At 35.9% G+C, this 15,394-nt stretch overlaps 1 protein-coding gene across 2 annotated transcripts in view; it reads left to right on the forward strand.

Moving 5' to 3' along the window:
* The window catches only part of GLS (glutaminase), a 64,476-nt gene that overhangs the window by 4,517 nt on the left and 44,565 nt on the right, over nt 1-15,394 (forward strand). For both annotated transcript variants that reach the window (XM_065669934.1, XM_065669936.1), the window contains exons 2-6: nt 4,035-4,131; nt 4,620-4,741; nt 10,738-10,867; nt 11,613-11,692; nt 13,574-13,737. In XM_065669934.1, the coding sequence (XP_065526006.1) occupies nt 4,035-4,131; nt 4,620-4,741; nt 10,738-10,867; nt 11,613-11,692; nt 13,574-13,737 (593 nt within the window). The remainder of the gene's footprint in view (nt 1-4,034; nt 4,132-4,619; nt 4,742-10,737; nt 10,868-11,612; nt 11,693-13,573; nt 13,738-15,394) is intronic.

A 15,394-nucleotide genomic window follows, 5' to 3' on the forward strand; every position in this document is an offset into this window, starting at 1 on the left:
TAAGGTCTCTGTGGAGCCTGCTGTACTCCAGGCTGAACAATGCAAGCTCTCTCAGCCTTTCTGCATAGGAGAGTTGCTTCATCCCTCTGATCATCTTTGTGGCCTTCCTCTGGACTCACTCCAACAGGCCCATGTCCTTTTTATGCTGGGGCTCCCAGACCTGAAGGCAGTTTTCCAGGTGGGGTCTCACAAGAACAGGGTAGAGGGGCAGAATCTCCTCCCTCAACCTGCTGATCACGCTTCTTTCGATGCAGCCCAGGATACAGTTGGCCTCCTGGGCTGTGAGTGCACTTTGCTGGCTCATGTTCAGCTTTTCATCCACCAATATCCCAAGTCATCCTCAGCAGGGCTGCTCTCAATCCCTTCATCCCTCAGCCTGTATTGATACAGGGGGTTGTGCTGACCAAGGTTCAGTACCTTGCACTTGGCCTTGTTGAATCTTACAAGGTTCACGTGTGCTGATTTCATGAGCTTGTCTAGATCCCTCTGGATGGCATCCCTCCCTTCATTTGTGTCAGCCACATTGCTCAGCTTGGTGTCAACTGCAGACTTGCTGAGGGTGGCACTCAAATCCCACTGTCCATGTCACTGATGAAGATCCTAAACAGTACTACGGTCCAGTACAGCTGGACAGTTGTAACCTCATATTTTAATGACTGGTGCCTTAATAATGAACCTGAAACTATTACTAGCAGTATCATATCTTTATATGTTTTGTTGTTCTGTAAATCATGTTCTGCGTTTTAGCAGTTGCATCTTGAAGGACAAGGTAGGAATTTAATCTTTTATATTGTAGTGATTCTTATTCAGTTTTTGTAAAAATGAAATCCTCCGTGGAATCTGGTATAAGTATTGTACTGATGCAAAAGGAGGAGCTGAAGGAGGGAACAATACAAATTGCAAAGTCCTTGTGCTTGAAATTCCTGTTTCGTGTGTGTGTGTGTGTGTGTGTGTATGTATGTATATATATGTATCCAAAAAGCGTTGTGGAGCATCTGCCAGAGTTCTAGTCCACAGCTTGGATTACCACTAAAGAAGTCCAGTTGTGTAATAGTCTGGTGATTAATTATCCTTATTTTTTTAAGAAGGGAAAAAGTATCAAAAGTCATAATTCATGGAGTGAAATAAGCTGGTTTTTTTCCACTTTAATTGAGCTGTGGAAATTGCAAGTTCCCTGACTTGAAAAACATCTGTTGAACAGCACTATCATGCTAAGTTTGCTTGTGGTGCCAAAACATAGCTTTTAGGTTAGGCAAACATTAGTTACTGCCATTACTGACCTGATAAACTGCAGAGCAAGCCTTTTCACCTCTATTTAACTGATAAACTTTATCAAAAGATGGGCTATTTGACAAAGAGCAATTTTCTGTAAATATATTGAATGCCATCCTCTTTGCTTTGGCAGCCAGTGCAGGTCCGTTGTTTAATTAGGCTGACTGACCCAATATTGAACAGCAGCAGATGTGAAAGATACGGAAACGACGTCAAGAGATAATTTAGGCTGCGAAAAGTGCACATCTCTTTTTAATAGATAAAAATCTCATGAAGAAGCAGATAAAAATCTTGGTGAAATGTCTGAAATTTTTTGTTCCGCACCCTCCCAGATAAAAACTCCACATTTGGAACAGCTGTTAAATTCTGAGTAATCGCTCAGGAACTTGTAATTAAGTAGGTTGTCAGTTAAAATTACTCAATGTGTTCTCCGGATTGTCTTGTCAAAGTGAAATATAAAAGTTTTCTCTGTCAGACCTTAAGCAATCCAGTAACGAGTCTTTTAGCAGAGGCATTCCTTAAAACACGAAATGTCAACATTTTGGGTAACTTCGTTAAATGCTGTGTGTAGAGATCTAGGCTGTAACTCAGCATAGCTGTAAAAAAGTCCATAGCTGCAGAGTTAGGCTGCAGGTATGGGCTGAAGTTATAATTGGTATGTTGGTAGTTCTGGTTCTGCTGGCTTGACTGGATGTACTGTTCTCAAAAGATTGAAAGCGCAATGTGCTTCGTGGAAGGCCTGAATTTTCTTTAGGAAAAAGGTTGTTCAGTGATTTGCTGGAGGTAGTTGCAAGTTATTTGTCTTGCTTGAATTGCCAGCCTGTCTGTGCATTAGTCAGCTAGCATCATTTAAAAAAAACCCCAAAGAAACCAGACTGGAAGACAAGGAAAGTTCTGTTGGCTTACAAAGCTGTCTTCTGTTCTTAGTATGCAAGTACAGTGTTTTAAATAAATTGGAAAATGAGAAGGGAGATTTTTTACTACTGGTTTTCACTGCTAGTTGTGAGGAAAGGAGGGAGGCAAGTGCAGTCTAGAGCTTGTCTTAAGTTTAAAAGAGTACTTGGATGTAACCAGATTTTCATCAAAACCCATCATAAATCTGGCCTGTTGTTGGGATAGAATAAGATAGGTTTGGGTGGGGAAGGAGGATTAAATGTCAGTCTGTGAGATTGCACTGGCCTACCTATGATCTGTGCTTAGTTGTAGTATTTTATTTTTGTAGTTTTAACCCTGGGTACTGATATTCGAAGATTTACTAGTCTTGTGAAAACTTTAGACCTGCTTTTTGGGTGCATATGCATACATGTATAAAAATAAATTGCCGCTGAACATTCTAGTTTGGGGCAATAAATATTATTTAATTCTTTATGTATTTTTATTTATAGTAAAGGATACTAAATTTATGTAAATAGAAGATTTATTAATCTAAATATATATTATTTAAATAACAAAGTATATATACCATAGTAACAAAGTATTGCCAGTGTTACTTGATTATAAGATTGAACTTTAAAACTGTTAGCTAAAATAGTGTAGGACTGCATACTCTGCTTTTCAGTTAGTTTATGTCTGTGTTTACTAGAGAACTGTTTTGGTTTTGTTTATTTTTTGTTTGTCAAACATTGGAACACTGTCTTTCTCTAAACTGACTTTGTCTGGAAACATATCTAATCACTTCAAAGGACTAAAATAGTTGCTCTGAAGCCCTTTGCTGTCATTGCCCCTGGCAGTTTGGAAGTGTACATTTCGGAAGTCTATGCTATGATGCTGTATTTAACAGGGGAAGTGTGAAAACTGAGCGCAGTCTTGTGCTCCTGCCTGCTACAGGGTGCTTTGGAGTATTAAGGAAAGGGGAAACTCCAAGGTTAAACAGATAGAGAGCATCCAAAGGCTTTGAGGGAAAGCTGTCAGTATTAAAAGGTTTCTTTCTTGGAAGGAATGGTTAATCTGGTAGGTTTCCTTCACATTTCACTTAAAATGGAGATGTAAGTTATGACAAAGAGACGTACAGTAAGCGTATTTTGGGGTAAAATAGCTAACACATAGAATATTTGGAAAGCCAGTGTGTTTCCTTTGATAAACATAGTGACCATTGGAGATGTATCTACACTGCATGTTAACCTTGATAAATATGCATGATGTGAGTTACTGCTGCTGCCTGAGCTGGTTCAGGTTACTGCATTATGCAGGTAGCTTTACTTGCTTTCACTGTAACTGATGTGGCTTACATAAGCTTCTAGAAGGGCTTTAGGACTCCTATGAGGAGTTCCTAAAAGCAGGACTAGTTTGGTGAAAACAATATGCATTTAACACCTCTTGCTTATAGAATCGTTGGGTCAGTCTGCTCTTACAGCTTTATTATGAGGCATGTAGGTCTTTGAGTCTTATAAATACTTTATCCTCTGTGTGAGATACACGCCTATCCTTGGCGACATCAAGAAGAGGGAAAAGCAATGAATCTGCTTAAAAAAAAAATCAAAATAGTATCTGAGCAATAAATCCATGTTAGTAAAAATATGACTATGTTGCAGTTAAGAATGCTTGCCACTGTAAAGGATATGTATGCTACTTGTAATATTACTGTTGTTTTCCTATTTAAAGCTGAATTAAGCTTTGTGTTCACTGATAAGAGTGCTCGTTGAAATTGGTGGTAGCAGCTATATTGGTAATGTAAATGTGCTTCTTCTTCTAAAGAATGCAACAATGTGTATAAATAAAAATATGCACTAATTTGTCTTTTTTTCCTTCTTTTTTTTTTCCAGTAAAGTGAAGCAAGGCCTTCTTCCTAGCTTAGAAGATCTACTTTTCTATACTATTGCAGAAGGACAAGAAAAAATACCAGTTCATAAATTCATAACTGTAAGTTTACCATTCTGGAGTGCTATATGAAAGCCTACTGCAAGGTTTTTTTAACATTCTAAATGTAAGGATACAAGGCAAAGAATTTATTATACATGGATAGCTGCAGCAAGTAATGTAACTAATTCCCCCCCCGCCCCCCAAATGTTTCTGTATTTAAGAGAATGAGTGTACTTGTATTGTTACTTGTTTGCTGTGCAAAAGAGTATACTTTAAAGCATATTTGTCTGTGGCAGGGCTGGGTAGTGTTTGCACACGTGTAAAATACAGTTGGGCCACTGTGGATTTCAATGACTAATCCTTTTACATAAGATGCAGCCAAAATGGCAAAAGGAAATGGCGAAAGGATCAAAAAACTGTCAGCGTGTCTCTGTGTTGAGAGCACAGTAGCATATGGCTCTCATCTTGATAAATGAGGCTGAGCAATAGAGAACTTGATAGTGAAAACTTACATTCTCATTTTAGTAATTATTATTTTATTGTAATAGGCACTCAAATCTACAGGATTGCGTACATCTGATCCCCGATTGAAAGAATGCATGGATATGTTAAGATTGACCCTTCAAACAACTTCAGATGGTGTTATGCTGGACAAAGACCTTTTTAAAAAGTAAACTTTCTGTCAATAATGTATAATTCTGGATGAATGTTGTCTGTGTGTTACTGACTGCTCTCTTGGGAGAGGCGTATATAAATCTATGCATAACTAGGGGAGTCAAACGCACACTCCTACTGATGCTATTTTCATATGAATTTGTTCTCTGGTTTCATGGAGCAGACGGAGCGTGCGATCTCCACAAGAGTTTAGTGTATCGGTGTTGTTTGCACGTGTATCTGACCCCATCCTTCAACTCTTGGTCAGATGCCAAATGAATTGATTGAGGCAGCAGGGAGTATTTAGCATAAAACTTCTCTCTTGCTGCCTCACCAGTTTTTAATCTGGAGTTCAGGATGCTGCTTCTGTGTAGTGAGATGTTGGGAGTACAGATATGGTATATGTCTGCATATACTGTATCTGTATGTGTACACAGAGTATATATCTGTACTCCCATGGTTAATTCTAAAAGTGAATATATGAAAAATAGAGTGACATTAAATTTCAGGATATGTAGAGATGAGAGCAGTTAGGACTGTAGTCACTGCTCTGGTTTGTTTTGGAAAAGATTTATGTGCCATATTTTAGTGTTTGTTTTTTTTTTTTTTTTAAGAGAAGTCTGTGGTTAGTTAGCTGAACAATATAAGCACTGTTCAGGTTGTCTTCAGCTCCTTCCAAGCACACTCCTTTGCTCCCCTGCCTACAGTTTCTGTGGGCTGAAAGACTGGAAGTTTAGAGGCTGTTAAATCTTGACATTAAATTTGTAGAATATTTTTGAGTCTATGTCTTTATTCCATTTGCAGGGTAAATGACATATTATCTAAAACTTGCTTCTTTTGTGCAAAGTATACTTTTCTCAAAATGGTACATTTTTGTTGCTCTATATAATTTTTTGAATTTGTAAATGAATGCTGTTTAGTGCTGCTTCTTCTGTTACAAGTTGAAATAAGTACATGTATAAAAAAGTGTGCTTATGTATAAAATTGTGTATATATATTACATATATGTATATATTAGTGTATATATGCTTATTAAGTATATAAAGTATATCGTATACAGCATATACTTACATATTTACATCATTTATGTAAATGAGTATATATGTCATGGGGTTTTATATATATATAAATAAATATTATATATATATAATATATATATTATAAATATATATAAATTATATATATATAATATTTTATATTATATATATATTTTTTTGGAAATGCGTTGAGAAAAAACTCTGTGTGGCAAGATAACAAACCAGTCAACTCCTTCATCAAATGTGGGATACTTCTTAAAGGTACATCACAGACTAACTGTGTTCCTGTATTTAAGTCCAAGACCAGGTCTTCAGTGGTTATTTGTCAGTGCAGTAAGAGCTAATTTGTTACAATCAGACACCTTCCTGGGTTTGTGGTTGGACTGTAAAGAAAATGAGTTTGCTATTATGCGTTACACTTATACTAGAAGCCTTGTTTGTAAACTATGGATTATGTGTTAGGCAAAGGCTCTACATTTAAGAAAAAAGACATATGATTGCAATTTAGCGAGATTAGCATATTTTTATGTTACAGCTCTAGGATTTGATCCCCTTTGTTAGAGGAGTGCTTATTACTATAATTTTTAGAAATCTTACATGGGTTGCTTCTTGTGTAGGAAGAGTTTTGAACAAAGACACACAGAGGGTGGAGAAGTGAATCTCTTTCCACACAGCAGATTTTCCTGCACAGCAGCAGGTGTTAACCTTTTTTTATAAATTATCCCCCCAAAACTTCAGTTTTATGTTCTTCCCAGGCACACTGCATTTGCTATGTGGAGACTTGTACAAGATTTCTGTGTTTTTTATTCTTCTCTGACTATAAGGCATGAAATATAATAATGTATCTACTCAGTTGTACTTACCTCAGGACTTTGAAGCTTCAGTTCCCTAAACTTAAAAGTCAGTGGTATAGTTCTGTTGAATTTGAATCCAAAGTTGCTAGATCATGTAAAGCATTAAGGATAAATTGATGTGGAGTAGTGTTAGCATAAGCTTGACTGAATCGATGAAGTTACTTCATGCATCTGTCTCTCTAACAGAATTTTCAAGACCTTTTTAGTGTTTCTAAACATTAGGCTTCAATTTGGCTAAAATTGCTATATTTTGAAGATTTTTTTTGCTTTACAGTGGTCTCCACCTAAATAAAAAATTGGGAAAAAAAGAAAATAATCCATGTTACAAGCACAACAAGCTGGGGTTTTAATCTTTTATCTCCAGAGTTTCTGGAGTTGAAGGCTTCAGTGGTGCACGTTTTGGAGAGAGTGGTTTAGCTGTTCATGTTGCATCTCTTTAACATAACATGGTCTTTGTAGAATGAGTGATACCTCACTGAGAGCAGAATGCTTACTGAAAGCAGAACAGCAGGCTAGTTAGTCTGCTCTATGAATTGTTTTCTTTGTTTTTGGTATCTTATGGTACTACTTAATACAGTAGTAGCACTCTGTAACTATTGTTAGGTGAAATTTAGGCAGCTCAACAAATACGAAAGGTTGTACACACTAATCTTCAGAAATCTAGAAAAATAGAAGACTTGCAAAAAGCCCTGTTTCTTATCTGACAATGTTAGGGTGAGAAGAAGGCGTGAGGCAATCAGAACAGTGTTATTTTGAAAATGGTTTACACTTGGATGATATGATAACTACTGAGTAATAGTTACAACTAGGGTTTAAACCCGGTTCTTTCTCATATTGATTTACTTGGCTTTGTAGACTTAGGCTTTGTCAAGAGGTGGTGCCTGTCCTGCTTTATTGACCTAGAACTATGGTCTTGCTAGCCAAATTTCCTATGATCTGTGGGTAGGAAGCGGCAATCTGGGTATGTTTTGTGTTCTAAGCTAGACAATCTGTTGCTGGATCTCAGACATGGTTATGTATTTGTTGCTTAGGTGCTGTGCTGCTCTCAGTCTAGGTAGCAAATCCTGAGGAAAACCTTAATTTGGGCTGTGCTTAACCCAGATACTAATAAATGTTTCCATCCTCTTTGAGCAATTAGGAAACTTTTGACAGAAGATGCAGAGGACTTCTGTTGTAATATTATGCTTCATTTGTCAAAATGACATCACTTTTCCTTCTGAAATGTTTAATAGGTATATTTACACTTCTACAGACCTAATCTCACTAGTTGGAAATAAAGTTTTACATTTCTTTCCATTATGATTATGCTGTAGCTTTTAGAACAGGAGAAAAGGTTTCCATTCAGTTATATAGATAGCTGAAAAGTTCTTCAGAATTGGTGGGAGTGCAGGCTGTTGTGTTTTGTTTTTATTTTAGCAAGTATTTGCTTGTGTAGGGAAGCAATAATCAGCAGTGTGAGACCGAACTTGAAAAAGAATAGTCAACATAACAAGTTGTATGATAAACAAAATGATTCTATCTTTATGCTAAAGCCCAAAGGTTCAGTTTCAAAAAAATACCCAAACCAAGCATCAGACAACCCAACCAAAACTTAAATTTACGTTCAGGTTATACAAGTTGCTGAAAGTTGTTACAGAAGATAAGACTCGCATCCTAATCCTCATAAAGCAAATGGATTGGGGAAGTTTCGTAGTTTGAAAGACCTGTTTTGAAATAGAGAAAGAAATGCTTGGGTTGGGATTTGACAAGGCAGATTTTATATTTTAGGGTGAGATCATAAAGTTTAGAGAAATGGAAGAATTTGAGGTTGGAAGGTTTTTAGTCTACAAGTCTTGAACACCACGAAGGTATGTGGGAGATAAGGCCTAAGCTGTTTGTCAAATTTGATTGTAGAAAGATTTTTATTTACCAGTATATATATTTATTTAAATTCCTTCCTGATCTTTTCCTACTGTTGCACTTACCCTCAGCCTGAGACCATTTATCCCTGAAGGGTTACCTGGAACATAAACTGGTTGGAAACTCTGGTGGGGAGGATATGTCAGTTACAGAAGATTAGAGGCTGTCAAGGCTAGTGTTGTGTTGACTGAAAGTATTACTGCCCCCTTAATTGGAGTTTTCTAGGACCTCTGTTATTTTGTCTATGCAGTAGTAGTTCTGAATACTTATCTAGATCAGTTAAATTCCTGTATTTAGTTTAGTCTGTGAGTTCATATAATTTGCCTGGGTTAAGGATAAGTATCCAGGATAAATACCCAGGCACTGACCTTGTCTGAAGTCTGGGAACAACAGTTGCTTGCAAAAAGAGGTAGTATCCTTAACCAGCATAACAGTTTCTGCACTGATTTTCAGTCTCTAAGAAGTGAGCATCCTAAACTTGCTGTAAGTTAGTACATGCATAAATGCCTTTCCTGTTTCAAAAATGTAATGTGATTTCAGAGGGTTGTATTTCAGTGCATACTGCATTCTTGTTCTTTTCTGTGCATTTTACTGAGTTGTTCTAGTAGGTATAGGTGACCCAAGAAGAGTGCTTAATGCTGTCCGGGTGGTACAGACATTGTAGGACTGCATCTGTATTTAAAACATAGAGCATGTTATGTTGATAGTCCTTCTGCACATCTAGCTGCCTTAACTGTTACTAATTACTGTTTAAAAAGGATTGTTGCACCTGGAGTAAGTAACTGTAATTGGAGGCTGCTGGGAACAGAAATTTAACAGGATTTTTTGCAAGATAAATAAAAAAGGAGTGGATAAGCATAACAAATTGCAACAAAACCAGCTCAACTGCAGTATTAAAACAGACTAACAAGTGTATTACAGAGCAATTCTGAAAATGGAAAATTCTCTAATGTTTCTTGTTTTCTCTTGGAAAGTAGTGCCTACCAGCATTTGAAATAGCTGTCAGTTGAATTTGGGATAAAGTCTCCCAAGTCCTTTGAAGGATTTCAGACTGAAGGTTTAAAAAAAGAGAGGGGATTCAAAGGAAGCATCATTCTGTCTGTTCATTGGTCTTCATGCATCTTAATTTTGAACTAATAATGACTTTTAATAATAAGATTATTGGAAGTATTTATTCCAAGTGGAAACATTTCCCTAAAAATTAGTGTGTTATTTCATTGCAAGGCTTACATGTTAATTTTCCATTTGTCTGTATTAACAGTTTGTTTCTTTTGTCAATACTGCCAGAAAGCAGAGTATGAATGTGTTAACAAAACTGTTTGGTGTTAAACCTCCCTTCCACTTCCTTGCACTGGGATGGGCTGTTAATAATTTATCAGGCCATATTTTAACTGACGTGATAATGGCTTCCAATTCCCACCCCTGCTCCTGCTCAGCCCCTGTTCACGGGCACACCACTTCCAGCAGCATGCCTCAGCTTGTGTTTCTATCCTCCCTTTCATCTTTTTATTCTCGATAAGTCCTTCCCTTTTTACTTCTTCATTTTTTTTTAAATGTACCAGATGGGCTGATGTTTGGAGGGTATGGGTGACAATATAACTGTGTTCTGCGCTAAAAGGCATCAAAGGTGCCTTAACTGGCAGTAGTTTGAAGCAAGAGACTTGTAGTACTGCACACTGTTAACTTTTGCTTAGTTTAGAAGATGTTATCGAGTAACTCCGCAGGTTTTGCTCTTATTAGAGTGCAACCTTGTTCCAGTTTGGTTTGTTGGCAGGGTTCTCACTCCATTCATGGTGAAGCTAGTTGGAAGTGAGACAGACCAACCCTGAACCTTGGAAGTTTGACCTGACTGAAGTTGGTGCTTACTTGGGCAAGGGCTGGGTTAGATGACCTTCACATGTCTTGATCCTAAGAAAGGGGTTGGTTAGGTCCCTTATGCAAGCTTAGATGCTACTTGAAGGCAAATTGATCATATTTAGCAGGATAGCCTCACAGTTGGCACTTCAAAGAAGAGTTTTAAGTAAAAAGGCATAAGAATGAATGCAATGACATGTTCATAAATAATTTAAAAACAAACTTGCATAGTAAAAAAGACCTGTTCTTGTGGGCATATAACTTCAAGGGACTGATGGTCCTTATTTTAATAGCATGTAATTGCTACTTAAGTAGGCTCTTTGGCAGTACTTTGTCAAAAATACTAATATACTTTTAACTTCTTGCAGGTGTGTACAAAGTAATATTGTGTTGCTTACTCAAGCTTTCAGGAGGAAGTTTGTCATTCCAGATTTTATGTCGTTTACTTCACATATTGATGAGCTCTATGAAAGTGCTAAAAAGCAATCTGGAGGAAAGGTAACTTTTTTATAAATTCAGCTTCAGACTTCTGTAGATTTCTTGATATTAACTAAATACATTCTTCATTCTTTAAGTGGACAGGTTTTTCTTAACATTTTAGCAAAATGTTAAATTGATAACTTGCTTAAATAGTTTTAGAAGTTCAGTTATGTCTGCAACTTCTAAATTGTGTTAGAAATACAGCTTCTTACCTCTTAACAGTCTTTACAGTTTTGAAGTCAGAATGAGAAAAGAGCATTGTTCTTTATTTTACATAAACTATACATAAATTATATAACTGCTGTACAATTTGTCAGACTAAGCAGTATGTAAAAAAATTATACTACCCTGCACAACTGGCTAGGTTGTGTGTCAAATAATTGCCAACACTGTAACTGTGTTCATAATTAACATTTATTCTAGTGGTTATTTCTAATAAATAAATTGAATACCCTCGAACTTTGTCACAAGCTAAAGTTTTATGTGCTTTGAAAAGGTGAACATGCTGTAACACAGAAGGGATTCCTTGCAGAATGCGCTGAAGTTTGCACTTTGAAAAAAATGGTTTGATAATGATCTATATAATATATTATGAGTATAATAATTTCTAATGAATTTTTAGGTACACTAGGTAGTTATTAGTGGAATAATGCAGTTGTATGTTGTGCATCCTTTCCATTGACATTTATTTTAATTAATGTCTATTAACACATAGTTAAACATTTTGGATGCTGTAATGTCTCTCTATTTATTCATGTAATAGGTTGCTGACTATATTCCACAACTGGCCAAGTTCAGCCCTGATTTGTGGGGTGTGTCACTTTGCACAGTGGACGGACAGAGGTAAATTCTAACTTTTAGATTTTGCTATTTCAGTTACTTGAATTATTTGACATATACAGCACTTCATGTTGTCTCGTGGCTTAATAAAGGAAAAGCTTTATTGGAGTTCTTAAAGAAATCAAATACACTTGGTCATCTTCCTTAACTTTTTTCAACTTTTCTGTTTAAGCTGAATTATTTTGCTCTCATAAAGTATTGTTTAAATAGTATTTGTAAATACTGTATTTAAAGCTGGATTATATTGTGTTTATGATCCAAACAGTAATGAAGCTGTATGTAATTATCATTATGAAAGGACAGGATAGAGACAATATTTACGTAGTATTAATCTTTGGAGGCTGAAGATTTGTTTAACAGTATGCAAGCCCCAAGCTGTATTACTTTTTCTGTAGGTCACGATGTACTTGAAAGTTAATACCTTTTCTGCATTTTAATGTTCTTACTGTACCATTTTTATATGATTGCTGTATGTCACACAAAAATCCGATCCATATTTAAAAAGAAAACAAAGATAGGGAAGCTATACAAAACTTAACATGATTTTGCCTTTCAGTTTCATGAAATTTTGTCCTGTAAGGCTGAATATAGGTCTTGGATGTAGCTAGAGTCATCTTCCTTTTATTTTTTGCTTCATTTGTAACTCGGTGTAGAAGAGACAGTTATGAGCTGGTGTAAAGGGCTGTCTCACACCGTCTATCTGAGAAGTAAGGTAATCTATTCCATGTCTGCCTCTATGACTAGACATTATGAGATACTCATCAGCTTGCATGTCTCTGCTGGCCTGCAGTTTGATAGGTTATACTGCATATTCTGACTGACATAATTTTTAGGTGTTGAGTACATCCTAGGTGAATGAGGCATTCCTGAAAAGAGCATCAGACTTGCTTATGGTGATTGTGGATTGGTGTTCATTTTAATGTTGTCTTTTATGTTCTGTATGTTTGTTTCTTATAGAGCATATGGCTAGTAATCTGTAGGGGAAGAGCTGTACAAGTGAGCTGAAGTCTTTTTCAGCTTCCTGCTTAAGTGTCTGAATTATAATCTATTAATGGTAAAACAGCTTTAAAAGTAAAAGTGTTATCCCTTTTCAAAATTTTAAATTGGCACTTTGTTTTGGATACTATAACATGTACTAATGAAAGTTTTTATGATGTTAATTTTTATAACATTTAATGGTGTGTAATGTTTTTATAATGACAATGGTTTTGTGAGTTTTCTGGAAAAAAAAAAAAAAAAACCAACCCCAAAAAAAAGAAAGTACACTTTGGATTTTAGCCATCAGACAAGTGGTTGCTTGGAGCCTTTTGCTCTAGATTGGGCATATGCTGCTTGTATGAGTCATTCTTTGATGCAGTCTTATATGTTGAAAGCAAACTGTCCAAAAGATAGCATTTAATAATTGCTATAAAATACCTATGCAATTATCAAAGGGAATGTAAATACAGCTATTTAATTATTGCCCTCAAGTTCTAAAACTGAACTGAATCTCATCTTTGTTTATATAAGCATGGGTTTGTATGGAGGCTGTATTCATGTCAGCTGTTGAGTATGTGTTTGCAGTTAAGTAGGGTAGGTGTACTAGAGGTCTGAGGTGATTTTATTTTCTCTGGTACTGACCCGTTTCTGAACATTGTTTATTTTGTTATATTTGCAGTAATCACCAGCACCTGACTTTATTATGCTTAGCTTACAGGGGCAATTGTTAAAGCCTTTAAAGCTTTTTGACATGTTTAAAGTGAGACCTAGTAGTCATATGCATTTGGTTTTGAGAGTCTTTTTAATAGTCGTAATACATTAAAGAATAGAATGAAGCATTTACCACTCTGCTTGCTACAGCTGGCAAACAAGAAATTCAAAATCTCTTAATTTTGTTTTTCCCAGGCATTCTGTTGGTGATACCAAAGTTCCATTTTGTCTCCAGTCCTGTGTAAAGCCTTTGAAATATGCTATTGCTGTTAATGATCTTGGCACAGAGTATGTGCACAGATATGTTGGTAAAGAGCCTAGTGGATTAAGATTCAACAAATTGTTCCTGAATGAAGATGGTAAGAAATATGTAGTACTTAATAATGCAAATGATTTTAGAAAATTATGAAACAAGCTATGCAGGTTTTTTTTTTTTTTTTTGTTTCCGTCTTTTCATTTTGCCATATCCTCTTGAGTCTTACTATTAGAAAACGTCCCAAAATATTTTGCCATCGGCAAGGTAGGCTTATCCTTTGTCGCTTGCTTTAGCCTAATTTAGAATGCTAGTAAAAGATGTTTTATTACTTTTGTTCTATCTGCTTGTTATCCAGCTGTAGGAAAAAACAATGAATTTTGATAATGCAAGTATTTGGAATGTATATTTATTTAGATGAGTTGATAGTACGTGTTCCTTTATAGTGTCTTCTGTAAAAATGATGGTGAAAGAATCAAAGATGTTAAACTGATTCTAAGAAACATCTATAGTCCTTCCTTTCTCAGCCCTCTGAGAAGCAGGTGCTGGTGCCAAAGGCCAGCACTGGGCAGTTTCCAGAAGGCAAAACTGAACACATCTTCCCACAGATTATTCTAAACGGAATTTGGCTGCTGACTCAAAGCACGGTATTTTTTCCCTGTGGCAGGAGTGCTTTACCATTAATTTTTCATACATTACTTGCCTAGATTATTTCTTTTTCATGTTACACTAATTCTCAAGCATGAAAATGTTATTTTTAAAAACATTGTGGCAAAAATCTGAGTTGAGTGACTCATGTAGCCTTAGAGGAAATACTGGGTGTTATCTCTGAAACACAAATGTTTCTTCTAGCTGAGAACAGGCAACGTTTCCGTTGCCATGGTATTGAAATTAATATTTAATTAACAGCATCGGGCTTGGATTATATTTTGGCAAGGAGTCTATTAAATTCTGACTTAAATATCTATGTTATTAAATATGTTAATGGTACATAATTATATTTAGTACATACCTTACAATCATCTTTCCAAACTTAAACATAAAATAGATAATGACAATTTTTTCCTTCTTTTTTATTATGTTAGTAAGTGGTAAGGAAATACCAACATGCATATATATGGCCAAGAGGGAATGAAGCATTTTGTCAAGCTTTGCCGTCTTGTTTTTGCATTCCCAGTTTTTCCAAATACAATGTCACAGAGTGTGAAGATGACTACCTTTCATTTACTAAGAAAACTTTCAGATAAAAAAAGCAGCTTTGGTGCTGAAAATTCTCATTTTTTCTTTGGCTAAATATAGGTGTTCTTTGGTTTTGTGTGTGTTTGTTGTGTTTGTTTGTTTTTTATTTTAATGGGATTATAGACAGTGTAATAATTTTTATGGCTACCTTTAAAATTGAACTCTGAGGAGGCGAATTGTTAGGCTGGGGTGTCATATATTACGGTTAGACTTTGAGAGTGCTTGTAAGACTTATTGAATAAGATAATTGGGATTATTGAAAGTTTGACCAGTGTGCATGAAATTTGTACAGAGGACTAATTCATGTGGTAAAAGTTGTAGTTTTTAAGTGTGTGCTTGTGTGGCTGATGTAATTGACATGAGAAAAATGCGTTAGAATATAACCTGAAAAGCTTATTAAACAACAGATTTAAAGCAGGAGGTAGGAGTCTAATAAATAGGAACTTCTCAGTTATAGGGAGATAGAGAATTTGAGTTTCTGTGAGTGAAGGAAGAGGAGGGAGGAAGGGATGACACTTAAATCA

The sequence above is a fragment of the Lathamus discolor genome, chromosome 3 (assembly GCF_037157495.1).
Source record: "Lathamus discolor isolate bLatDis1 chromosome 3, bLatDis1.hap1, whole genome shotgun sequence".
In the NCBI taxonomy this organism is placed as follows: domain Eukaryota; kingdom Metazoa; phylum Chordata; class Aves; order Psittaciformes; family Psittacidae; genus Lathamus; species Lathamus discolor.